Source organism: Xenopus laevis, chromosome 4L, assembly GCF_017654675.1.
Source record: "Xenopus laevis strain J_2021 chromosome 4L, Xenopus_laevis_v10.1, whole genome shotgun sequence".
Taxonomy (NCBI): domain Eukaryota; kingdom Metazoa; phylum Chordata; class Amphibia; order Anura; family Pipidae; genus Xenopus; species Xenopus laevis.
Window position 1 is genome coordinate 96,780,244 of NC_054377.1, and position 26,175 is coordinate 96,806,418.

At 38.9% G+C, this 26,175-nt stretch overlaps 1 protein-coding gene across 4 annotated transcripts in view; it reads left to right on the forward strand.

Annotated features, from left to right (window-relative positions):
• Positions 1-26,175, forward strand: part of acbd6.L (acyl-CoA binding domain containing 6 L homeolog) — a 99,035-nt gene that overhangs the window by 35,068 nt on the left and 37,792 nt on the right. For 3 of the 4 annotated variants that reach the window (XM_041590518.1, XM_018258514.2, XM_018258513.2), the window contains exon 2: positions 8,347-8,416. In XM_041590518.1, coding sequence (XP_041446452.1) covers positions 8,414-8,416 — 3 coding nt within the window. In that variant the 5' untranslated portion in view covers positions 8,347-8,413. Of the gene's footprint in view, positions 1-4,336; positions 4,613-8,346; positions 8,417-26,175 lie in introns of those variants that run through there. The other variant, XM_041590517.1, reaches the window with a different exon arrangement.

Consider the following 26,175-nt stretch of genomic DNA (forward strand, 5'->3'; position numbering starts at 1 on the left):
AGCGTTTTTTGGGACTTGGAAAAAATTTCAACTTTTTTTGAAGCAAGCCCTATCTACTCTATTGCACTTCGCCTGGTCTGAGGTGGCGAAGGCAAGTCTGGTGCAAGAGGTAACATTCAGTAAAATCCGCAAGTTAGTAAATCAGCGTAGTTACGTCCCTTCGCCATAGCTCAACTTCACCTGGCGTAAGGGTGCGAATAGCGCTAGAGTAGGTCCACTTCGCTAGCGAATTTACGCCAGCACCCATTAGTAAATCGACAAAGTAACGAAATGACATCACGCTGGCGAATTTTCGCTAGCATTCGCCACTTTGCCCTTTAGTAAATTTGCCCCCTGGTCTTTAACAATTGCACTTGTCTAATTAGTAACCCATAATTTAAGGTCACTGTGCTTTTTCCTATAATCCCACCCCTACTAACCAATTTTATCTCTCATCCCCACCACCTTATTCCATGGCAAGTGTTTCCAAAGTAGCTTGAATGTGAGTTCACCTAGGAGGATCATACATTGAAAGATCTGCTTGTTATATGCCCACCTTAAAGCAAATGATCACATCATAATGATGGGAATACCAGGCTTTGGGGGAGAGGACCACATCAACAAGCTGGTGCGGTCATTGCCCCAACAAGATTTTTCAACCAGTAGGATCGATATCTGGACAATTTTCAGCCAGATATTGGCAGGGTAGGCCTGTTGGAGTACATACACAGTTTTTCTTGATAATTCACTGAACTGAAATTTGATCTTAGCTGGCATTCATCATCCTAAGACTCTTTTCTGTCCCCAGGTGTGCAGAGCTAAAGCAAGGTTATTTTTATACTACAAGCATGGCTATGTTTTTGAGGACAATGACAATTCTGTTTTTAAATTTTTAAAGAATATTTTATTTTGTTGTTTTTTTAATAGGAAATACAGTTTTAGCACACCAGTAAATCTGGTATTCTGTCTGTGAGTGAGAATGCAGAGAAGCAGATGGAGCACTTCACAGAATGTTGTTGCAGAGGTGGATTAAAGACAGAAATACGGAAACCTTAGTGGTAAATGAAATGTGCAATTGCACAGGCCTCATAGAAGTGCATATTTGAGATTACATTTTTCTTGATATTGACAACATTTACATAGTTAGAAACCCAGCTGCCATCAGAACATAATGTGCAGTAAACGAATAGATACAATTCGTATCAGAACTGATTAGTATAGCCCAATGATTCCCATTCCCAGTAGCCTTATATGGTGGTACCTTTTTACCCCCTTCTCAGTGGCCCTGAGTAAAGTTATCAGTATGCAGCAATTCCTTCACATTTCAGTTAATCTGAGCCCTGTCTATAACTGTTGCCTGTATTTGCCTGGGGAAGATGGCAGCAGATATATATAAAAAAAAAATATACCTAGAGAAACATAGGAAAGTAATGGGGCCATAAAGTATATATGGAAATAATAGATTAGAGCTAACTTGCATTTATGAGGGGGTTGTGGAATAGAGAATGATATAAGATACTACAGGAAAGCAGTGGGGACCTATGACTACCAGATATTGTACATCAAGCCATTACGTATTTTTTTGGAGGTGAGCAATACCAGTGGGGAAGGTGCTCTGTGCGCGTGGACTGGTCTGCTCATCTGACTGAGGCTTATTCACTAGCTATATAGGCAGATCTCTAGAAGTCCCAACCTTTTTTGTACCCACGAGCTCCATTTAAATATAAAAAAAGTTGAGGAGTAAGACAAGACTCAAAAAAGTTCTAAGGGGTGCCCAATAAGGGCTGTAATTAGTTATTTGGTAGTCCATTTGGGCCTGGCAGACTACAGGTAGGTCTGTTTGGCAGAAGACATGGCCTCCAAAACTTGCCTCCAAGTAAAAAACACAAAAATTAGCACCTGCTTTGAGGCCACTGTGAGCAACATTAAAGATTTGATGTGCAGCATGTTGCTCACGAGCCACCGGTTGGGGATCACTGATTTAAAGGAAGCCTTTTTATATGCACAGGGTTCTCTGCATAGGGCAGTAACCACTGCAGTTAGTACAAATCTCGGCACCCACACCAGGTGCAGCTTTTGTAACTAAGACAAAAGGTTGCAGCAATGGCTTATTTCCAAGGGTCCACTGTGTACATTTTGCATCAGTTCCCAAAAATGAATGCAAAGCCACATTATCATTTGCATATCTTACTTACATCTCTACTCATCCCCAATTACAATTTTGACACCTGCATTTACCTGTTGTTATTTGGAAGCACATTACAAGCAAATGTTCTCTGGGTAGCTTGGCTGCCACAGGGCTCATGAGTACAGTGCTGGTACCAGCAGCCTAGTATGTAATTTACAAAGTGAAAATCATGATGTGCTAGATTGGTGATTTTTCTTTCATATAGTGTCTGCACGTGAGAGTGGGTACAGCAGATAAATAAGCACAAGGCAGAATGCAGCAGATGTCCATCACAGCAGGCTGCTATTATCCTTGGCTACCACCAACCTTAAAGAGGGTCTTTGAGGCATTACACACCACAAACTGCACAGAAATATACATAGATTTGCAGGAATTATTCTTCATCTATTTTGAAAGTGTAAGTGGACTTTACTCGGAAAATCAATTCGTCTTAGATATAGCTTAAATCAGTGTACCATCGAGAGTCCTTTATTTGCAGTTTTAAATGTAACTCACTAAACTCTCAGTAGTTAGAAAAGGGTAATAAAGGGGACAAAAGAGGAAACAAAGAAATTGCAGAACAGAGAAAAAAATCCTGGAAAAATCAGTCTTACTAAAGAGAGCGAGAGAGAGGAGGAGAAATAAAAGGGTTTATGTTTAGAAAGTCCATAGGTGTCCTCTGGTGGTAGAAAGTAGGAAATACCAGTTCTGTGGAATGAGTCTGAAGCACCAATGTTTTGATCATTTTACCTTAAAATAATCATCATCATTTATTTATATAGCATCAGCAAGTTACACAGTGTTATACTCTTTTAAAATTGTATTAAATACATTTGAGGTTTTGAGTGAAACCCTCCGAAAAAAACTATTAATAGCTAATAATAGCTATTAACATCTTCAAATGGTTCAAGGGACCTCTGCCATTGACTTCTACATGACTTCGACAGGTTTTAGATGGAGTATTTTGACAAACAAGCTATTTTCAGGGTCGGAGTAAAATAAATCGTGAAAAATGTTAGTTTTTTTAACCCAAAAAAAAATTGACTCAAAATTACCCTCGAAAACTTAAATTTCCGTGGAAAACACAACTCAACCCTTAATAAATCTGCCCCTAAAAGTTACTTATAGGTCATGTTGATAATTTTTCAGTGATAGGGCTGCTTTTTAATTGTTACATGAAAGTTACACAGTGTTATACATTTTTAAAATTGTATTAAATACATTTGAGGTTTTGAGTGAAACCCTCCGAAAAAAACTATTAATAGCTAATAATAGCTATTAACATCTTCAAATGGTTCAAGGGACCTCTGCCATTGACTTCTACATGACATCGACAGGTTTTAGATGGAGTATTTTGACAAACAAGCTATTTTCAGGGTCGGAGTAAAATAAATCGTGAAAAATGTTAGTTTTTTTTAACCCAAAAGAAAATTGACTCAAAATTACCCTCGAAAACTTAAATTTCCGTGGAAAACACAACTCAACCCTTAATAAATCTGCCCCTAAAAGTTACTTATAGGTCATGTTGATAATTTTTCAGTGATAGGGCTGCTTTTTAATTGTTACATGAAATTCCTAAACTTACTGTTTTGCTAACCTGACTGTCCATTCTCAACCTATCTGCTAATGGACTACTGCTATGTAAATATGGCAGCCCCCTCATAGAGGAACATCTGGGCCCAGATGGGTAATGTAAAACTAGGCAAATACTTTTAAGACACAATTATAAATAGCATGCAATTTTTTTTAATGATATATGTATATATATTGATTTCAGATGTCAGTATCTCTTTACTCTAACCTCCTTGTCTGCCATAGATGTCTGCCATAGATCTTCATATGCAGAGTCACAGTGCAAGGAAAGGCTGAGTTTACTTGGGGGTGCCAAAAGTTAGGCACCCCCAAGTGATTGTATATACTTACCTGAAACCCTGGGCCAGTGCTCCTATCAGCAGAAAACAGCACAGTCCAGGAGTTCTTCCAGCAAGCACCATGGAGTGATTGCTTCCTTCTTCTTTTTTCTTCAAGCGGGTGCGCATGCCTAGTAGCATGAAAAGCTGGACGTAAACAAATAAGTCGGCTATTTTGTTCTACTGCGCATGAGTCTGCTCCGGGAAATTTGAAGAAAGAAGTAGGAACCGATCACTCCGTGGTGCCCGTTTGAGGAACCCCCGAGCGGTGCAGTTTATCCTATCAGCAGAAAACAGCACGGTCCAGGAGTTCTTCCAGCAGGCACCATGGAGTGATTGCTTCCTTCTTCTTTTTTCTTTGAGCGGGTACGCATGCCTAGTAGCATGAAAAGCTGGACGTAAACAAATAAGTCGGCTATTTTGTTCTTCTGCGCATGAGTCTGCCCCGGGAAATTTGAAGAAAGAAGTAGGAACCCGATCACTCCGTGGTGCCCGTTTGAGGAACCCCCGAGCGGTGCAGTTTTCTACTGATAGGAGCATCGGCCCGGGGTTTCAGGTTAGTAGATACAATCACTTGGAGTTTCCTAACTTTTGGTATCCCCAAGTTAACTTAGCCTTTCCTTCTCCTATAAGGGGGAGTAGGTGACATGGTTAACATTAGGCCTGGGGGGTGGGGGACTGGTATGAAATGTCCCTTTTTAAATTTCTAATGATTACTAAACTGGGCCAGTTCCTGTCCCCAATTATTTTCCAACCAATTTTCTTTTCCTCCTTATTAACCTCCCCATTCCTCTATTTTCTTCTTTTATAGATATGCTTTTTCTATTATGGTCTAAACTACCTTTTTTTTTTTTTTAATGGACTTCAGTTTTCTTGTGTCTATTCTTCTTCTGCTTTTCTTCTTTCACCGTCTTTTATGCGTTATACTTTTCTCAATGCATTCATATTCTGCGCTACTCTGTGCCCAATTAAACCTTACAAATTTAGGACCCCAAACTTTTTTGCACTTCTCATGACCTGCCTGTGCTAGGCTGCCCACACCAGGAGGAAGGCAGGCCCGGATTTGTGGAAAGGCCACCAAGGCCTGGGCCTAGGGCGGCAGGATTTTAGGGGGCGGCATGCTGCACAAACACACACACATTGGTTCAAAAACACTGGGGATGAGCAGGAGCAATAATAGTTTTTTTTTGTACATTTTCTGTGCACCAATCCCCATTGCTCCGGTCCCGATGTTGAAAATTTGCACAAATAAAAGGGAGGGAACGGCCTTGTTTAAGTCAAATATCTCTGCAAAGTGTCAACATCGTTCATGGAACTTAGTTTTGCACAATTTAGTATCGTCAGCGGAAATTGATACCGTCAGGGGCGTAACTACAGAGGGAGCAGAACCTGCGGCTGCAGGAGGGCCCAGGAGGTATAGGGGCCCTATGAGGCCCTAATTAATAAGCAATTTCAACATATATTGGTAAAACAGGTCAACCTCTGGATATGTTGTGGCCCTAATTTTTTTTTGCTGTGGGGCCCAGTAATATCTAGTTACGCCACTGGAGACAGTCCTGAAAATACTTTCAAGAAAGTAACGATAATCGGGACTGAGTGGGAAGTACCATGTATGTGACTTCCCACTTTCCTCTTCACATGGCTTCCCCAAGGCTCAATAAAGCCACTTTGCCAGTCTCTGCTCTTCAGTCTTATCATTCATATTCCAGTGTCTCTCTGCTGTAGTAGGGCACCATGCAGGGTCATAACTACAAATGGCAAGACAAATGGCAGGGGACCTTTTTACCAATAAAGTGGATCACCGTACCAGAGGCCACCCCTTTAGACTAGAAGAAAAGAACTTTCATTTGAAGCAACGTAGGGGGTTCTTTACAGTCAGGACAGTGAGGTTGTGGAATGCACTGCCGGGTGATGTTGTGATGGCTGATTCAGTTAATGCCTTTAAGAGTGGCTTGGATGATTTTTTGGACAGACAGAATATCAAAGGCTATTGTGATACTAAGCTCTATAGTTAGTATAGGTATGGGTACATAGAATTTAATTAAAAGTAGGGAGGGGTGTGTGTATGGATGCTGGGTTTTCATTTGGAGGGGTTGAACTTGATGGACTTTGTCTTTTTTCAACCCAATTTAACTATGTATAACTATGTACAGAGAAAGCAGACCCTGTGGCTGCAGGGGGGCCCAGGAGGTATAGGGGCCCCCATGAGGCCCATATAAGTCAATATTTTGACTAATCCTCCACTAGTCTAGTAAGTTTTTATTGGGCTCTTCAGTTAACAGAGAAACCACCTCCACATCTTTGCTACATATGGTCCTATGAGGCCCTAATTAATGAGCAAATTCAACATATATTGGTAAAATAGGACAACCTCTGGATATGTTGGGGGCCCTAAAAAGAATTTGCTGTGGGGCCCAGTAACGTCTAGTTACACCACTGGTGCCATGGCTCATGATTGTTGCCTTTGAAAACTTTATGACTAACTATACATCAAGTGAGGTACAAGAATAATCAAGCTATCAGTAAAAAGATTGGCCATGCTATTGCTATGCTCCCCAATAATAAAAAAACCTTTCACACACTATTCAAATTGAATCCATGTCCTAAATGCAACCTGCAAACATGCATATTAGTTGACAAATCTTTATCAGGGAATTAGAAGGAAAAAGCTCACACCTTTGCACTAGAATTGGTTTCTTAGCTCGGAACGTTTCTCTCATACTGCATGTTTCTGCCTGGGAAAGTTTGTTGAAAGGGACTGTTGGTGATGCTATTTGAAAGACTTGACAGATACAACAACAAACACCTTGCTGATCTAAAACAAATACCTTTGTGCATGGCAACGTGAGCGAATTAGGTTCTGTAAAAGCCCAGGGGCATGAGGAAGAGGGAGTTCAGCTGGTACAGACCGATGGTCTTGTTGCAGCCTGAAGAACGATGAAGAGAAAGAAGCACAGGTTTGGTGATTAGTTAGCGCTTTTACAGAAAAACTGTGCGAGGTACAGCAGCCATGGCGTCCCCCGGGGTATTGGGAGAATTTAGCTCTGGAGAAGCCTGCTCTGGGGGCTGCTCAGAGCAGTGGGAAGAGAAAGCTGAAGAAGAGCTGCAGTGCCAGTTTGAACAGGCACCAAAGCATGTCCAGAATGCAGTTTATGTACCTGAATGCAGCTTCTGTACCTGTATGCCAGGTATAAGCAGGTAAATTGCCTAGCAGTGGAGCTGTCCGCTTGCTATAGAGGGCTGCTCTACAATGTGTTACGTTTCTTTTTTTCTGCACTCCTAAGACCCAAAGAGGTGTAAACACTGACTAATGAAAACAAATGTTATTCAGTTTTCCAATAAACATGAACAAAAAATGTTAAATGGTATTGAAACAATAAGGACTAAACCACATGGAGACTTGTTAGGATAGTGTTTGACAGAATGCTTCCATCAAAATATAATAGGATGGATACAAAAATGTGATGTGTAAACTACATGGAAAATTTGCCATCCGAGGCAACCCACCTGTCGGAAAGGAACGCTGCATGCTGCGTCAAGATGAGATAAAATTTGATGGTGTCTGACCGTTTTTTTTCTCATGGAAATACACTGAATGTCGGATGTAGATGCATGAACAAAACACATCATCCAACTTTATTTGATCTGACTTAACATTACTGCTATGATTGGATTTTTTGTTGGATCCTACAAAATCTTGTGGTGTTGCATGACAAAATCAGATAAAAACTGATCAAATACCTGTGTAGTTTAGTCATAGAAAATGAAATATTATTGTTCCTTACCAATCCATAGTTTGCTTATGGTATCTACCTATATTAATGTAGCAGACTTTTCAGTGCTGCCCTCACTGTGGGTCAAGGGGGGGGGCACACTTTAAAAATTGCAATTTAGTTTTGCAGCCCCTGGTAATCTGCAGGCTGCTGCTGCCTGAGGCAAGATTCTTACCTTGCCTCATGGTACTAGCTCCCCTGGGAGCACGGCACCCAGACAGTATTCTTTTGTACTTCAGTAGAAGCAAAGCTTTATTATTTACTTGCCGGTGTGTATTTCCAGAGCATCAGCTCCTATAACCAAGAGAAAAACTTTGTTACAGATAAAACCCGGTATTTTTTTTTATTTTTGGTACTATGATTTAACAACAAATTGTCCTCATCTGATTAATGCAAAATAGAATTTACAAATAAACTTATGTTGTTATTTTTACTACTATTATTATTATTATTTTGTTTTTGTTATTGCCATCAACCATAGCATGATCACTCTCTAAAAACCCTTTGTCTTTTACAGATCAAAGTTGGAAGATGCAACACTCCCAAACCTGGATTCTGTGATTACTGTATGAGGGTAAAAAGAAATGGTAAGAGATGACAAAATAATTTGTTGAATCATAACAAATTATAGGTCTCTGGTGAGGCCTCATCTGGAGTATGCAGTGCAGTTTTGGACTCCAGTCCTTAAGAGGGATATAAATGAGCTGGAGAGAGAGCAGATGTGCGACTAAACTGGTTAGAGGTGTGGAAGACTTAAATTATGAGGGTAAACTATCAAGGTTGGGGTTGTTTTCTCTGGAAAAAAGGCACTTGCGAGGGGACATAATTATACTTTACAAGTACATTAAAGGACATTATAGACAAATAGCAGGGGACCTTTTACCCATAAAGTGGATCACCGTACCAGAGGCCACCCCTTTAGACTAGAAGAAAAGAACTTTCATTTGAAGCAACATAGGGGTTCTTCACAGTGAGGTCAGTGAGATTGTGGAATGCACTGCTGGGTGATGTTGTGATGGCTGATTTAGTTAATGCCTTTAAAGGAGAAGGAAACCTAGTCGGCGCAAAAACCCTCCCCCCCTCCCGTGTGTTGCCCACCCTCCCTCCTCTCCCCTGGCCTACCCGTCCCGCTGGGCAAATGCCCCTAACTTGTTACTTACCAATCCATAGTTACTTACCAATCCATAGTTACTGTTACTCCACGGAGTTCACAGGCACCATCTTCTTCCACGCGATCTTCTTCCTGCTTTGAATGGCGTTTTGGCGCATGCGCAGTAGGAGCATTTCGCTGGTACGGATCTACTGCGCATGCGCCAAAAGTCACGAAGTTTTCCGACTTTTCGTGACTTTTGGCGCATGCGCAGTAGATCGTACCGGCAAAATGCTCCTACTGCGCATGCGCCGGTCAAAGCAGGAAGAAGATCGCTTGGAAGAAGATGGTGTCGGTGAACTCCGTAGACTGGACCTGCGCAGAAGGGTAAGTAAGTTAGGGGCATTTGCCCAGCGGGACGAGTAGGCCAGGGGGGAGGAGGGAGGGTGGGCAACACATGGGAGGGGGGAGGGTTTTTGCGCCGACTAGGTTTCCTTCTCCTTTAAGAATGGCTTGGATGACTTTTGGGTCAGACATAATATCAAAGGCTATTGTGATACTGAACTCTATAGTTAGTATAGGTATAGGTATATATAATTTATGTGAAAGTAGGGAGGGGTGTGTGTATGGATGCTGCGTTTTCATTTGGAGGGGTTGAACTTGATGTCTTTTTTCAACCGAATTTAACTATGTAACTAACTATGTAACTATAAGATCTATGAACGTGTTGTATAGCTAGAACAGCAATACAGTGATATTAGCATAGCATTTCCATCATTAAAACTGGTTCCCTGTGGTTACAAAGATTCTAATACTCTAGTGAGTAGTGTCTCTCTTTGGATAAATTACTTTTGCACAATGACAATGTTTAAACAAAAAAAGCTTTGCTAGCAGTAAACAAAGTATATATTTTAGCTGTCATGTAATATGATGTACTCAGTATTAATTGCCAAATAAAAATAGAAGAAACAAGTACAACATTCCACTAAAATGGCATAACTGATATTTCTAGACTATAAAAACAAACATTCATGTTTTTGCTGTTGCTAAATTAAGATGGTTATCTAGTAATAATAATTCCGTCAGAAGTTTTACTTCTGGTTAAAATATTACCATGCTCTCTGATATTTTTTGTTTTTAAAAGGTTTTTATTTTCATTTTACAACATCAAACAAAACAATACAAGACCTAGGGGCAGATTTATCAAGGGTCGAAGTGAATTCGAGGGAATTTTCAAAGTAAAAAAATTTGAAATTCGAAGTAATTTTTTGGATACTTCGACATCGAATAGGATACTACGACTTCAAATTCGATTCGAAGTAAAATAGTTTGCGACCATTCGATAATCGAAGTACTGTCTCTTTAAAAAAAACTTTGACTTAAATACTTCGACCAATTTAAACCTGCTGAAGTGCTATGTTAGCCTATGGGGACCTTCTAGAGCAGTTTTCAAAGTTTTTTGAAGTCGAAGAAAAATTGTTAGATCGATCTATTTTACTTCGGCCGCAAATGGCAAAATTCGATTAAAAAAAACTTCGACTTCGATATTCAAAGTCAAAGTAAGTCAATTCAATGTTCGAAGTATTTTCAACTTCAAAATGTAACCCTTGATGAATCTGCCCCCTAATCATTGCATTTAGTGCAGGCAGTATAATACAGTATATTACCCATCACAAAATTGTACATATACATTTCCATAACCAATGCGTATAGTTTATTAAAAATGTTTTCTACCATCAGAGGGGGCGCATACCACATGTGTTGCTGAGTGAATTCTGGTGCAGGTCCCTACACATTTGGTTCTGCCTCTGGGCAGGCCTCCAGCTAAGAGCCCCACACCGGATCAAATTTTTGTGGACATTGCCTAGCCATATACATCAATTTTATTATAGGAAGTTTACTATTGACCATCCTTATCCATGCCTTCACTTTGGGAGGGCCTGGGCTTATCCAACCAAGTGCTATCAGCTTTTTCCCATAGAAAAGCAGAGTTCTCAGTAATGTTCTGGTTTTAATACAAGGGGCTAGATCATCTACTAGGCCAAAGAGAGGTTAAATCTCCAGGTAACAGGACCTAGGTTGTTATGTACTTGACCAGGTTAGTCCAGTATTTATGAATTGTCGGACACGCCCACAGCATATGAAAGAGGCCCATATCTGGGGCTTGGCACTTAGAGCAATTTGCATTAGGATTTCTACCCATAGCTTTAAGTTGTAGTGGTGTGATGTATGTTCTATGAATAATTTTAAACTGCACCATTTTATCTCTGGTAGTAATCAGAGCATTATACAGGTTCTCCTTAACATATTCCCAAACGTCCTCATCTAACGAAGGAACATCCACCACCCATTTGGACAAAAAATACAAAAAGAAAAAAATAAATAGTGAGCCCAATGCTTTTTGACCATAGTTGTCTTCCTCAGGGTCACAAATAATAAATAATGAAAAAAGAAAAGGCCTTTGATTAATAAATTTTGTAAATGATTTTTCTAAATCCGTTCTTCGTTTTTGCTGTAGTAGTCCTGGTGACCCTTATGGGGAGCTTCCCACGAATTACCATCTCTTATTTAACCTTAGGGTGTGCACCTTTCTACTTTGACACTCTTTATCTGCTCAGCTGTGAACTAACACATCCCGTCCACTGATCCTGCTTTCCTTTTTATCCCAAGGGTGTAAGCTCTCATTTGTAGCATGGTAGGTTTCAATCCATGTTACATAGAGTTCATTTGGAATAAAAAAATGACAACTGTCAATCAAGTTCAACTCCTCTGAAAGATCCACAAGCACATATACTTTCACACACGTACACAAACACACCATTACGCAAAACTAGCGGTAGCCCATGAGATTACTTTAGCACTGCACAAATGCCTGTTCAGAAAGCCACCAAAGCCCCTCATAATGGCATGAATCTGCTATCACAACATCACCTGGCAGGGTATTTCACAACCTCAATGCCCTCACTATGAAGAAACTTTTGCATTGCTTCTTGTGAAAATGCTGCCACTCAAGTCTTAAGGGCTAGCTTCTTGTCCTTTCCTCTCCAGTCATGTACACAATTGTACAACTGCTGGAAGCGAGTATGTCACAGAGGAAATATTATATTTGAAACTGTAGTTGAAAGATTTATTTTCTGGTATTTTGAAATCTTCTATTGTTATATCCAATTTTAATAGTTAAAGGTCGGCAACCTGTTTTCTGGAACAAGAGATTAGGGGAAAATTATAGTAAAGGGCAGTTGACCTTTGCAAAACTAGTTTGGTTTTATTTAATATTTTTTTTTAAATTCTGCTTTAAATTCAACTTGAAACTGAAAGTTTCTGAAGGGATTTTTTTGTGTAGATCTTTTTGCTACTTTCCTTTATTGCTGTCAGTAGAGCTGGCATTGTGGAAAATTTTTTTTTACTGTTTTTTGTAACAAACTTTCAGAATGGTGGGGGGCGGTGCTGTTATATTCAGGCCAATATGTTAGGCCCTCCCTAGTGTCAATCAGTGCTAGGGATACTTGGGAAAGGTAAGTAAAATGCTGGCATATTGCTAGTAAATCTGCCTCTGCTTGTCCTTTAGCATTTTTAGTGCCAGCCCCTAACTGCTGGCTCTTTGATCTATGCTGTGTATTTATAGTATAAACATCAACCTGGCATTGGTAAAGAACTGGCAAACAATCGACATCACTGGCAACATTGTCTTTATATGCGGGTACCATAAATTCTACATTGCTCAGCTTGGGTTAAAAGCATATTATAAATATATTTACATATTATAAGGCTGCGAGGATCTCCCAGACCACACAATGGCATCTCATGAGAACAGATGGGTCCAGTTGGAGACACTTTTAGCACATCCCACGGACCTGTCATTCTATTTATGGGCAGATAAGACACAACTTAAGTCTGTCCCCGTAATTAGCTCTGTGCTGAAACATACCATTAGGAAATGGCATGACAGTCGAGGGAAATTCCAACCGGCCGGATCTCATAGTATTCTCACTCCATTACATAATAACCCGCTTTTTCTCCCTAGCTACGCTACTCCGGCGTTTCAATGGTGGAAAGCAAATGGCATCAATAGAATACAAGATATGTTATTGACTATAGGTATTAAATCATTTCAGTATTTACAATTTGTAAAATCTTTGCCAGAGAGCGAAACCTATAGATACTGCACTTCATTCATTCTATTGACCCATCCTTCAAGTCTAGACCTCCAACTCTGTTGGAAACCTGTTCTCAACGGGCTGGGAAACAGAAAGGTACTATTTCTTTACTATATAAATATTTAGTCTCCGCAGATGTGGGAAAGCCCCTTAAACATATGCTAGATTGGGAGAAAGATTTGGGGCGTTCTATATCTCAGCAGGAATGGTCACTAATCTGGAACACTATTTCCAAAATATCCCCTAATACTGCCATTAAAGAATCTACATATAAAGTACTGATGCGTTGGCACCTCACACCAGCAAGGAAACATCGCTTTGATCCTTCCACTCCCAATTCTTGCTTCAGGGGCTGTACAGCAGTTGGGGATTATCTACATATCTGGTGGACATGTCCTGTGGCAAAGCAATATTGGGCAGAAGTTTATAGCTTACTTGAGCGAGTATTTCATTCACGTATAGTCCCTGAGGCCACTACGACTCTTTTAGCCTGCCCATCCAAAGTCCTCACGAAGCTCCAGAATACCTTGATGGGGCAAATCTTAGCTGCCGCACGAACCAATTTAGCGAAACACTGGCTGCAGACTACTATAGATGTTCATGCTGTAATTGCAAAAATTACCCAGACGCAGAATCTGTTGTATTTAACGGCTTTATTAGCAGACAGGGTAGAGAAACATACACAAATTTGGGCCCCATGGAATGTGTTTCTACAATCTTGAGTGGAACTATACCTTGATATATGTTATACTGAATGAAGTTGTACTGATGAGAACCAGTTGAAATATTTTGTACTGAAAATTATGTTTGCATTATTCTCTGTCTATGCATCTGTTTTTGAAAAATAAAAGAGATTTCAAAATAAATATATTTACATACACCAGAGAAATTGCCTGCCTCAAATGTTTACAACATTAGGGCATTGTGCCTACAAATGATAGGCACAATGCCTATGATTACGTATCTTTTGATACGAAACGCGTTAGGACGCTACTTTTAACATGAAGAAATAAATTTACTCTTTTACCTCAACTATCACGGCTGCAGGAGTGCGTGCATTCTCTTGTCTGAACAAGTTCTATCTTTACAACAAAGTCAAAAGGTTAAATATTTAGACATGTTTTATGTATTAATTTTGCTGACTTTGAGACATGCTTATTGTGCAGCCCAAGTAAGGAGCCAGATTGCAATGATCCGATCAATTGGTTATAGTTACTCATTTGGCTTTGAGATTGATGACAAAAAAGGAAAGACTGGAGTATGAGCGGAAGTCTGGTACTATCCACCCAGTAAATCATAGAAAAAAATATAAATGATTCTGCTTGCAGTGAAAAAGTGATGTCTCTTTATTTTACAGCAATCAGCATGACACCTTGTTCACACCACACATAACGTTTTAGGGTAAGTTTGTAACCCAATTCCTTCCTCAGGTCGTCTACTGGGAAAGAGATTGGGTTACACACCTACCACAAACCGTTGATGTGAACAAGGTGTCATGCTGATCACTTCAAAATAACCATCAATCTTTCAGCTTGATCATATCCAGTTATATGCAGGGAAGCACCAAATCTATATATTTTTTTTTTGTTAAATTCGTCCAAACCAAATCTGAACACTAATTAAGAAATATCAGTTGTCCAAACTTTATCTACTTTATTATAAACTAGTTTAAAAATTCTAATGTTGAAAGGGCAATTTCTCATATATGTAACTTCCAACTCTTTAGTACAAAATATACTCCCACCAGTTATGAAGAAGACTAATAGCGGTGCAAGTATGATGGATGCATGACTATGGAGTGGTGCATGACTATTGGTTAACACCCTTTGTCTATATGGAGCAGGGATTGCTTACAAAGTCTCTAATTCTGTCATAATGTATATGTTTATAACAGCCAAAGCAGCTTGTGTTGGCTTTGTCTACTCCTGTAATTACATTTTGAGCACTTAACCTTGTGACTCACTATCTATACGGGTATGCAACTTTTAATCTGGTGCAGATGGCAATGTTCCGCTAGCTGCTACACAACGTCCATTCCTATTCATTTTTCCTGCCATGTAATTTGTTAAAGTAGGAAGCTCAATTTATAGGGGTAGTTTACCTTCACAAAATATCTTGTTTTCAAATAGTATGTTTATCACAGAGATATATAGTTGTAACTGGCATTTTAAGTTAGAAAAACTAAAGAGAAGACCTGAACAGATAGATGAATTTGTCTTAACCAATATCCTTTGTTGGTATAACAGAATCAATTATAGCAGAATCACCTAGCAAAAACAATTTAAATAGCATGTTGATGTTTGAATAAAAGACAATAATAACAAAAACAAATACAGCCCCGGGCCCTGATGGATTAGCCAACATATATTATAAGAAATTTTCCCTTGAATTAGCCCCCCATCTCACTACTATGCTCAATAGTCTTAAAGATGGCTCCAGATTTCACTCGGAATCTCTTCAAGCCAAAATATCTGCTATCCCTAAACCTGACACGAACCTATCCGATTGTAAGAATTACAGACCAATCTCGGTTCTCAATACAGACATTAAAATATTGGGCAAAATCCTAGCTACCCGAATTAACTCCTTTTTGCCCAGTATTATTCATAAAGATCAGGTAGGCTTCGTCCCGAGACGGCAGGCCTCTGACGCTACCCGGCGGCTGATCCTTCTCATAGAGCGAGCTAAAACTACAGATATTAAATCTATGATTCTTAAATTAGATATACGTAAGGCTTTTGTCTCTTTATCCTGGGACTACCTATACTTTATCCTTCACAAATGGGGGTTTGGATGTGGGGTATTAAAGTGGGTGCAAGCTTTATACTCGTTCCCCTCCGCTATAGTCAATATACTGGGCTTTTCTTCTCAACCATTTCAAATCTATAGGGGAACGCGACAGGGGTGTCCTCTCTCCCCAACACTTTTCAATTTGGCAATTGAACCATTAGCTGTTGCAATTCGAGCTAATCCTGATATCCTGGGAATTGACACTGGAGGAGTTCATCATAAAATCAGCCTTTTTGCGGATGATCTAACCCTCATTATCTCTAGGCCTTTAACTTCTCTCCCAAACCTTTATAATCTACTAGACACATTTAGCATAATTTCTGGCCTCCACATCAATCATGACAAAACTGAAGCCCTTAATATTAACTTGTCGAAAGACATAGAAAAGCTTCTACACCTTAATTTTGAATTTAATTGGCGACCTCACTATATCTCTGTATTGGGAATTAAATTGACCAACTCTTATGATTCTCTCTATAAGTTTAATTATCCGGCGATGTTTAAAACTTTATCTGACCTATTGGCGAAATGGAGTTTGCATCATATCTTCTGGATAGGGAGGATAAACTCAGTTAAAATGACAATTTTGCCAAAACTATTATATCTGTTTAGAACTCTTCCAGTTTTAATTCCTAGTGCCCACTTGGATCACTTTGAGTCCGCAATATTAAAGTTTGTATGGGCGAAAAAAACCCCCAGGGTGAACAAATCCACTCTCTATCGGCCTAAACACAAGGGGGGCTTGGGACTTCCTAAACTTTTATATTACTATAAAGCTGCTCAACTGTCTCAGATCTTGACTCTTCACACAGTGGACGACAGTCCTCATTGGGTTTCCTTGGAAGCTACCTTTACCTACCCTGTCTCTCCTGTAGCTTTGATTTGGTGCTCTTTGAAGGTGAGACCTACGGAAGCCAGTAGATGCTTACAATGCACTTTAAAACTTTGGGACTCATTACATACGAAATTAAACCTGAGATCTCCTCACACACCAGTGGCCCCACTATTTGGCAATCCACAGTTTGCCCCTGGTATCCAGATTTGTCAATTCCAATGGTGGGCCGACCAGAATGTCCGGTTTATAGGTCAACTTTGTTCTGCCTCTGGGCCTTATACTTTACAACAACTTTTAGAGAAGTTCTCTGTCCCTGAACGGGAGCTTTTCCGTTTACGGCAAATATCCCATTTTGTCCACTCTCAATGGCACCCAGTTAATAGTCCAGATAAATTTGAAACGTTTTTTGAGAGATGGTGCCTTCGATCCCCTAATCCTCCGAAGGCAGTTTCATGTCTATATAGTAAATTTTTTGACCCTTCTTTACCCCAAGAGCTACCGTACATTTTAGCGTGGCATAGGGACTTAAATAGAGAATTAAACCCTGAGGACTGGGATCAGATTTGGACTACAGTTCGGAAATCTTCTAATAATGTGTCCTTACAGGAGGCTAATTATAAAGTACTTCTTCGTTGGTACCTGGTCCCAGCTCGAATCGCGAAATTCTCCCCCTCAGCTAGCCCCCATTGTTTCCGAGGGTGTGGGGAAACAGGTACAATGATTCATGTTTGGTGGACGTGCCCTAACGCCCGGAGGTTCTGGATCAGAATTCTCACTATGATGTTTTCTATTTTTGGTGTTTCCATTCCCAGAGACCCTGGAATAGTTTTGCTAGGCTTAAGACCCCAAAACCTAAACAATGCACAGTTTCGTCTTTTCACTTCCATTATGACAGCAGCTAAGAGAACTTTGGCTGGGGCTTGGAAACAAAGACTGATTCCAATAGATCCGGTTAAAAATAGGGTAGACTGGATAATGTCTCAAGACAAAATGACAAGCATTCTGCTAGATTCTTATGAGAAATTTCTGTTGACATTGGGTCCTTGGTTGGTATATCGACACGGGGTCGATATATCTAATATTCCCTTTTCTCTGTAAATGTCTACCAGTGTATTTTCAAAGTCAGAGTTGAAGTCTTGCTACTAAATTTTATTTTAATTTAATTTTATTTATTTACTTATTTAATTTTTGTCCTGTCTCCCTTTTATTTTTTCAATCATTTATGTTGCTAAATGTTTGTTTGTATCATAACAGATAAGATAAGATTGCAACTAGACGCGATTTTGTTTTCAAGATGTTTATTGTTACAAATTGTCTTATATATCAATGTTGTAAAACAATAAAAACTTATTGATATAGAAAAGACAATAATAACAAATAAATATATAGTAGAAAAATACAAAGCTGATTAGAAGCTAAAGGTTTATTTAAAGTAAATGTATTCTTTACTCTTATTTAAAATGTAAAATCCTACTCACCTTGTTTTCCTTTAATTCACATGTGTGGGATATGAGAGAAATTCTCGAACAAGTAAAACTATGTTAATTACTTCAGTTTTATTAAACTGGTCTTACCTGAATTTAGCCTTGTAACTAGATGATTTAAATGGCTATAAAAATGCAGTATTGTACAGTGGTTGGCGAAAAAAATTGTCCCTTATGCTCAGAACTGTCAGACCTCATGTGTATGCAGACTGCTATGGTACTCAGCTTTTCATTGTGCATTCATTATGTGCTGAGTTTGTGCCTAGAATTCACTCCCAGTAAGGTCAATGCTCTCTCTAAGGTTATGACCCCAGTGCTCATAGCAAATTGGGAAGCCCACCAAAAATGTTGTATATGAACACACAGAATTCCCCAGATTGGCCCTGTGTAGCTCAACAAATAACAAAATCCATATATGTTTTGTGATTAAAACAATGAGGAGAAAGATCTTTTAAGCACAAGCCCTATTCATCAAACTCACCCCCTTTAAAGAATAGGCCTCTTGCTTGGCACACAGTGCACCTAGAGGGCATACAAATAGAGTAAGCATAGGTACCTATGTATATTCATATACATACATTTATATATTATTTATATCAGGTCAAGAGTTGACACAAATATTTTTTATGCAGACACAAAGTTTTTTGACTTGGGGCCATGCTAACTAAATATTGCTATGGATTGATTGCTTCTGATCGTCCCTTAATGATTTATTGGTTTACCATTGCCTATGATGAGTTTCATATAATTACAATGATTTAGAACAAACCATTCTAAGTCAAAGTAATTCAGATCGATCAGCTAGGAAAGTGCTTGAAACTTGATTGAATTAACTGGATAAAGCCAAATAAATAGCATTGACCATAAGCTTCTATGGTATTCAATATCTCAAACCATTTATTCTTTTAGGGGTCTGAGATATTGAATTCTTGAAAGGCTCATAGAATATTAAATATTGATTTTTATTGATTCAATCTAACTAGCCTATCATATCGGTAAGACTAGAAAACATTGAAACTGTAAAAAATTGCTAAAAGAAAAAAAGGGCTGGGATTCCTGCAGGAGTCACAGTTCAGTCTTTGATTAATCTGCCCTGGGTATTTCAGTACAGTAGCCAGTATTCCATTTAATGTAAATGCATCTGATACTCATTTCATTTTGATGCAGGCTTTTTGTTCAGTAGGTGACATCTTGTTTTTAGGGCCTAAACCATAATAGTTTAGACACTGTTGTATGTTTGTTCTTATTCTTACATTTAATCTACAAGATCCCCCTGCAAGGATGATATCAATCCAGTCTTCTGGACCACAAAGGCACGTACTGCATTCTGGCCAATTAAATGATTACAATATATTATTTATGCAGCTTCTCCAGAAGTGTTGATGGAGAATGTATTAAGTAACATTTCTCTAGGAGAGTTGCACCAGCATGCATTTGATCACCTTTGCCAAAGCTTGTAATACTAGTGAACAAAACATGCCTTGCTGCAGTTTCTTTCTTTTAAAGGATTGAACACTCCAGTTGTTTTCAGATTGTTCACCAGAAATAAAGACTTTTTACAGTTACTTTCTATTTTCTATTCGTTATCATTTTTCTAATATTGAAGTTTAATTTTTCACCAGTTATGTCTTTCTAAAGCAGCTCTAGGAGGGGAGTCACCAACTCTGTATACTGTTCTAAATGAATACATTAGTTGATACATTTATCTTTGGCCTTGCTAAGCAGAATCCCCGAGTTTCATTAAAGAGGAACTCCACAAAAATATAATAACCTTTTTGAAAAGTAAACATAATTTCGAGCAACTTTTCAATATACATCAATTAAAAAATATGCAGACTTTTTAATTTTTAATGGTTTCTGACAGTTCCCTAAGCTTAGCCCCCTGCTCTTCTGATCTTTCTGACTACTTTGCTGAGCTGGCTGACTACTGTTACTTTGTATCAACAGCCAGCTGCATCCTCCAAACCCCACAATTCCCTGCACACAAGATTTCCATAAGGAATGGAACATCATAGTGCAATGCATTGTGGGTTATGTAGTTCCTGCATGCTGTCTGTAAGCTGTGGAGAAGTTGTTACAATTTGTAACATCAGTGTTTTAGTCCCTCCTTCCCTGCCAGGATTTCAAATGATGCAGAAATAGAAGAACAGATAAACAGCTGGATTGCTGCAAAGAAAATTGCATTTATTCATACTTTTTGAAGAAACAGGTAACTGTGATGGGTATATTGGGTATGTGGGTCTCCTTATCAAATTTTGGTTTGGAAGACGGAGTTCCCCTTTAAAAAGCAGTTGTAATTGATACAATAGTTGCTAATATTCCTCAGATGCTGCTGAAAAATGTATGAAGCAAATTGTAACAGTTCAGATTCTGCACCTGAATTACTGAGCTGCCAGAGTGAAACAGCAGAGACCGGAACATTAAACTTTAAACTTCAGTTTTGGAAAAAATGGTAACAAAAAAAAGGAAAGTAGCTAAAAAAAAGTCTTTATTTCTGGTAAACAATCTGAAAATAACTGAACTGGAAAAAGTGTTTTAGAAGGCAATCAACCACTTTCATGCTTCTTTTTTTCATTACTGTGCTAAGGACTGTGTGGTAGAAGACACTGATGCAGATTTTTTTGCCAGTGAGGTGAATTTAAGTCTCATCTGAGCTTGGTATTTATTCAACCGTTTGTATGCACGTTCCAGGCATTTGAGGAAAGGTGTGTGTGCTTGCATACTTATTGTGCTGCCTCAAATCCCCTCCAGTACATTTTGCTCTGTTTTTATTCATATCCTTTAATTTCTATGGGTGTAAGTGCCCCTACATTGTCCTTGATCATCCCTCCCAGGTAAACCTGGGGTTACTAGTTCTCTTTTTCTACTAACCTGTTCTGGTGATTTGGTTATATATTCCAGGAATTCATTGGGTATTGATTTGATTCACTCTTACAATGTTATTATTCTTGTATTGTTTATTTCCCATAAGCAGACGTATAAAGTCTGTCATTTAATAGTTTGCCTGTGGGTGGCAGTATGAGACAATAATATCAGAGACTTTTTTTTACCTTGTGTGGGGATTTATGCAAAACATTCTATTTGCTTTTCTTGGGCTTTTTCATCTTTATGTTCTAGTTAGGCAAGGCATTCTAAAGGCATTGTAAATATTTACATTATCTACATTTTAAGAGGATTTTTTTAAGGTAAGAGAGGGTCAATGAAAATAACCAAAATGATTACGCCAACATTTTATGATTAACATATGTTAAAGTACTGCCCGGTTTTCAGAACATTTTGTTAGAGAAAAATTAGTTTCTGGTATAGCTTGACATTAAACCCCCCCCCACACACACACACACACTACTTCCATAATCTTCTTGGTCTCCAGTGTAGTGATAAATGGGTTAGAAAACTCTGACCCACACCCATCCAAGCTCAAATCCCTCTGGACTTCCTGTGACCTAAAATAGAGTGAAAAGGGGACCTGTCTCTGACATCACCAAGGGACAGGGTGGTCACAGAAAAAAGAGCTGCTAAGGCAGCAGGATTCACCAGATCCATTGCTAATAATTTTAATGAATTAATTTTAATAAATCACCTGCCCCGATCCCCTCTGGCGTATGTTGTCTACTGCAGAGCACAGAAATGTAAGAATAAATATGCACAGGAAGATAAAAATAAATACTATCTTAAGATAAACATCTATCTTGTTGCATTTAATAAGTAAATGTATATGTTTCAACTTACATACAAATTAAACTTAAGAACAAACCTACAGACCCTATCTCATACGTAACCCGGGGACCGCCTGTAGTTTGGCAGTAAAGTATCTTGTTTTTATTTTTCTAAAAAGAAAGAACGAACCGTTTAAAAGCATTTTATGTTGCATAGCCCTGTAGATACCTTTGCAACATGAACATTTGGCAACCAAAACATTTTGTGGGACTTATAACTGGTTTCCTTCTCTAGGTGATTTTAAAGGGCCATTATATATATGCCAGTTGGTTATTTTGTGTGTGTATGAGGCCAAAACCCTTGATTATTTTCAGCCTATGTTTTAATATTTTGAATGACTAGAAAAGAAATTAGACCTTGGATAGACTGACCCCAATCTGCTGCCAGATGTTACTATACCATATTGTCCAAATACTTTACAATCAGCAGCTAGACTGAGCTGATAGGGAACTGAAGCCTGTCTTTGCTTGTGTGACTGCAGGGCTGTAATTGGCTATCCCCCTCCTACTGTGCTTCTGGCAGGGACCGTTAGGACACACCCACCCTTCATTTGAAACAGGGACAAGGACCAGAGAACATCTATGAGGTCTCATATAAAGGTTTATGAACCTGTTTTACGTTTTTTCATATGCTCATTTTTAGTGCGCTTATGTAGATTTTCCCTTGGAAAATGGCAGATATGATGCTCTTCAGTAGGTAAGATGCATACAGATATGTGACAGCAGTCCTTAACATGCCTCTCTAGTTTAATCAATTCACTTGTCTTGACCCTCTCCACTTGCATCTTAAAGGAATAGTTCAGGGTGAAAATAAAAACTGTGTAAACAGATAGACTGTGCAAAATAAAAAATGTTTCTAATATAGTTAGTTAGCCAAAAATGTAATGTATAAAGACTGGAGTGACTGGATTTGTAACATAATAGCCAGAACACTACTTCCTGCTTTTCAGCTCTGAGCTAGTCAGCGACTTGAAGGGGGGCCACATGGTACATATCTGTTCAGTGAGTTTGCAATAGATCTTCAGCATGCAGCTCAGATTCAAAAGCAACAGATATGACCCATGTGGCCCCCCTTCAAATCTTTGATTGGTTACTGCCTGGTAACCAGGATAACCAGTCAGTGGAAACCAAGAAAGTTGAAAAGCAGCAAGTTGGGCTATGTTCTGTTATGTTATAGACATCCAGTCACTCCAGTCTTTACATTACATATTTGGCTAACTAACTAAATATTCCACAGATACTGCTGAGAAATGTATTAACTAATTGTACTATGAACTTAATGTAGCAAATTGTAACGGTTCAGAATTCTCCTGGATCCCCGAGCTGCCTGACTGAAACGCCTTGAACTTAAATTTTGGGAAAACTGCAAAAGATAAAAGATGGAAAGCAATTGAAAAAATAATTTGTTTATGGTGCACAATCTGAAAACAACTCAACTGGAAAAAGTGTTTGGAAGGTGAACAACCCCTTTAAGACTCATTTGTTTACATTTATTTACTTAATAACCTTCAAGTCACCTGATTAATGTGCTTGGATACACTCCTAACAGCTGATAAGCATGTGAATTATAACTGTGTTTAGCTATATATCATGTTTGCTATATTCTTTTACTGGAAATATTAAGTAGAATTTACATTTTTACTAATATGTATTATATGAACATGACAGAGAACTTTCTATAAAACTATGTTAATATATGGTCACATTTCCAGTAATGCAGAAAAGGATTAGAAGAGCTGGTGTCATTGATATGCATGGCTCTGGTATCCCGTATATGATCCCACAAGGCAAGGAAGCCATCTGTTAGTGGCTCTCCCTCTTCTTCTCTTGGATGGATACTTCACTTGTTACCCAGGGGAGCGATTTGTAAATTAATGTGTTATGGTTGCAGTGGGAATAAGTTGTCTCTCTGTGTTTTGTTAACTGCCCAATATCTGGCATGTGCACATCATTTGGATTCTTCCCTGTGGGACAATTTAAATATGAGAGGGCGTGGGCTGCCTGTGATCCTGTAGTTTCTTTTGCCAGTGTTCTTTACCTCGGCTGTTTGTATTCCTCCCCCCATCCTGCTGTCATCTGCAAAAGAAATGCAGGGATTTGGGCCAGGAGAACGCTTCTCCTGGGGGATCCTTTGCTCTCCAACTAATTGAATTATGGGTTTGATGTCAGCATGGTGAGAATACAAATCAAACTGGAAGGGAGGAGGCAAGGAGTGACTAAGGGACAGGACCGCTAGCCAATAGCTGAAGTGGTGTGGTGAGTTTGATTTTCAGAGCCTCAAAGATCCAAGGCGTATTTATACGTAGAAAGGTATAAATAGTGATACATATGATGAGTATATATTCTATATGATTTCTAGATGAGAAGTCCACAAGTTTAATAACACCTTATTTTAAAGGTTAGTGCCTGAGCCTGGGCTGTGGTGCTACAGATTGTACAGTGGTGTAAAACATAGAACATTATCACTGATAATTCGTCTTTCTTGAAATCTTAGTGCTTTACAAATAAACTGCTCTAACAAAAGTGACTTGCTAGACTTCTGCTCAAATATCAGCTTTTCATAGTATGAACGACTCCACACAGCAAAACAATCCTGCAGTTTGACACCTAAGAATGGACACCTAATAAGGCCTAAAAGAGTTTACCACCCTGGAAAGTGGAAATAGCAGGCCCTACCTGCTTTTTGCAAAAGAAACAGTCTGTGTGTTGTAAAGTGTTTTCACTTCAGTCTGCAGGATAGCAGGTAGTGCTGTTGTGTTTCTGTCTATCCAAGGGAACTGCTAGATGCAACAGGTCATATGTGATATTGCAAGTGACACAATAGCCTTTCAGCTAATGTGTCTTTTGAGTTAAAATGTATTTATGCAGTTAGCTGGATGATGGGGATATTGACAAAATTGTAGAGAAATATATGATAGGAGGAGGCTGATTGGAAAGTTGCACACCAGCGTGTGTGCCTGTTTGATGTAATGAGATGTTCTTATTAAAGCATACACAGGGGAAGCTTGGAGGCAGTTCAAGGTCTGAGAACTTTGCAGTCTTAAGGATAAATTAATAGGTTTGGGGGCATTTGTGGATGGAATGAGCTACACCTAAAGGGGTTGTTCACCTTCCAACACTTTTTTTCAGTTCAGTTGGTTTCAGATCAGTTCACCAGAAATAAAGACTTTTTCCAATTTTAAATTAATAGGGTCGGGGGCATTTATATATGGATGGAATGAGCTAGGCCGTAAGAAAGAAAATATCCCTCTATGAAGCTATGCTGTAATGTTTTTTTCACTGTTCCATTATTGCATTTTTGCAGACACTTTGCAACCTTCACGTGGTCATTAGTCTGGTGCGTGGAAAATGACACAGGGCAATCCAATGGAAGGTGAATAAAGAAAGCCCTCTCACTATTTGTTGGAAGAGTTGATTATATGTAAAATATTTGGCGACTTTGGGTCCCTTAAGGGACTTTCACTGTATTTTCTGACACTTCGTTGGTGGTGACGCCTTGCATAGTAATGAGAGTGTTTGAGAAGTCATTGGTCTGGTCTCATGCTTGTGACAAGCCCACCCACTCTGCCCTGCCAAACCTTCTACATTCTAGCTAGGCCAATGAAGGCAATAAGTGACTGCTCACTCTGGCTGTGGCAGGTGGCCCCTAAAAATATAATCAATGCATACTGCATTATATTCAAGCAACAAGCAAGGTATATTTTCAAAAAAACTTTTGTATGACTCAAATTTAAATAAAACTATACAAACATAAGACACTCGCTACATAATAAAATACATACCAACTTGTGTGCACAAAGAATGTATAATAAAGGCATATATGTTTGGCAATAAGAAAATCCAAACATTTTGTTAAGGCAATTCATCCCTTTGCCACACAAATGCGTTTGAATTACCAACTTGATACATACATGCATTAGTAATTTGGCATTGGTTTACATAGCAATGCAAGTTTAACTTTTATTAAGTAGGGTTTGTGTTTATGGAATTGTTCAAGGAATTGGTTCCTGTTATTTAAGCAGTTGAACATAGCAGCTTGTCTCTTCCTATGTGCCATGTGTACTACTAACCTGTGGCTGTAAATGACTAGCAGTCAAATGCCAAGCTTTCTAGAGTCTAATATTCAAGTATGTAAATTAGAGGCTTGAGCAGACACACATTTGCATAAAATAACTGTGGTATTTAGCAACAGCTGTCACTAGGGATGTCTGTAGAGACTGCACAGCTTTATTGTTTGTTTCCAAGGCTGCAGAGGGCTCTTCAATTCACTTGCT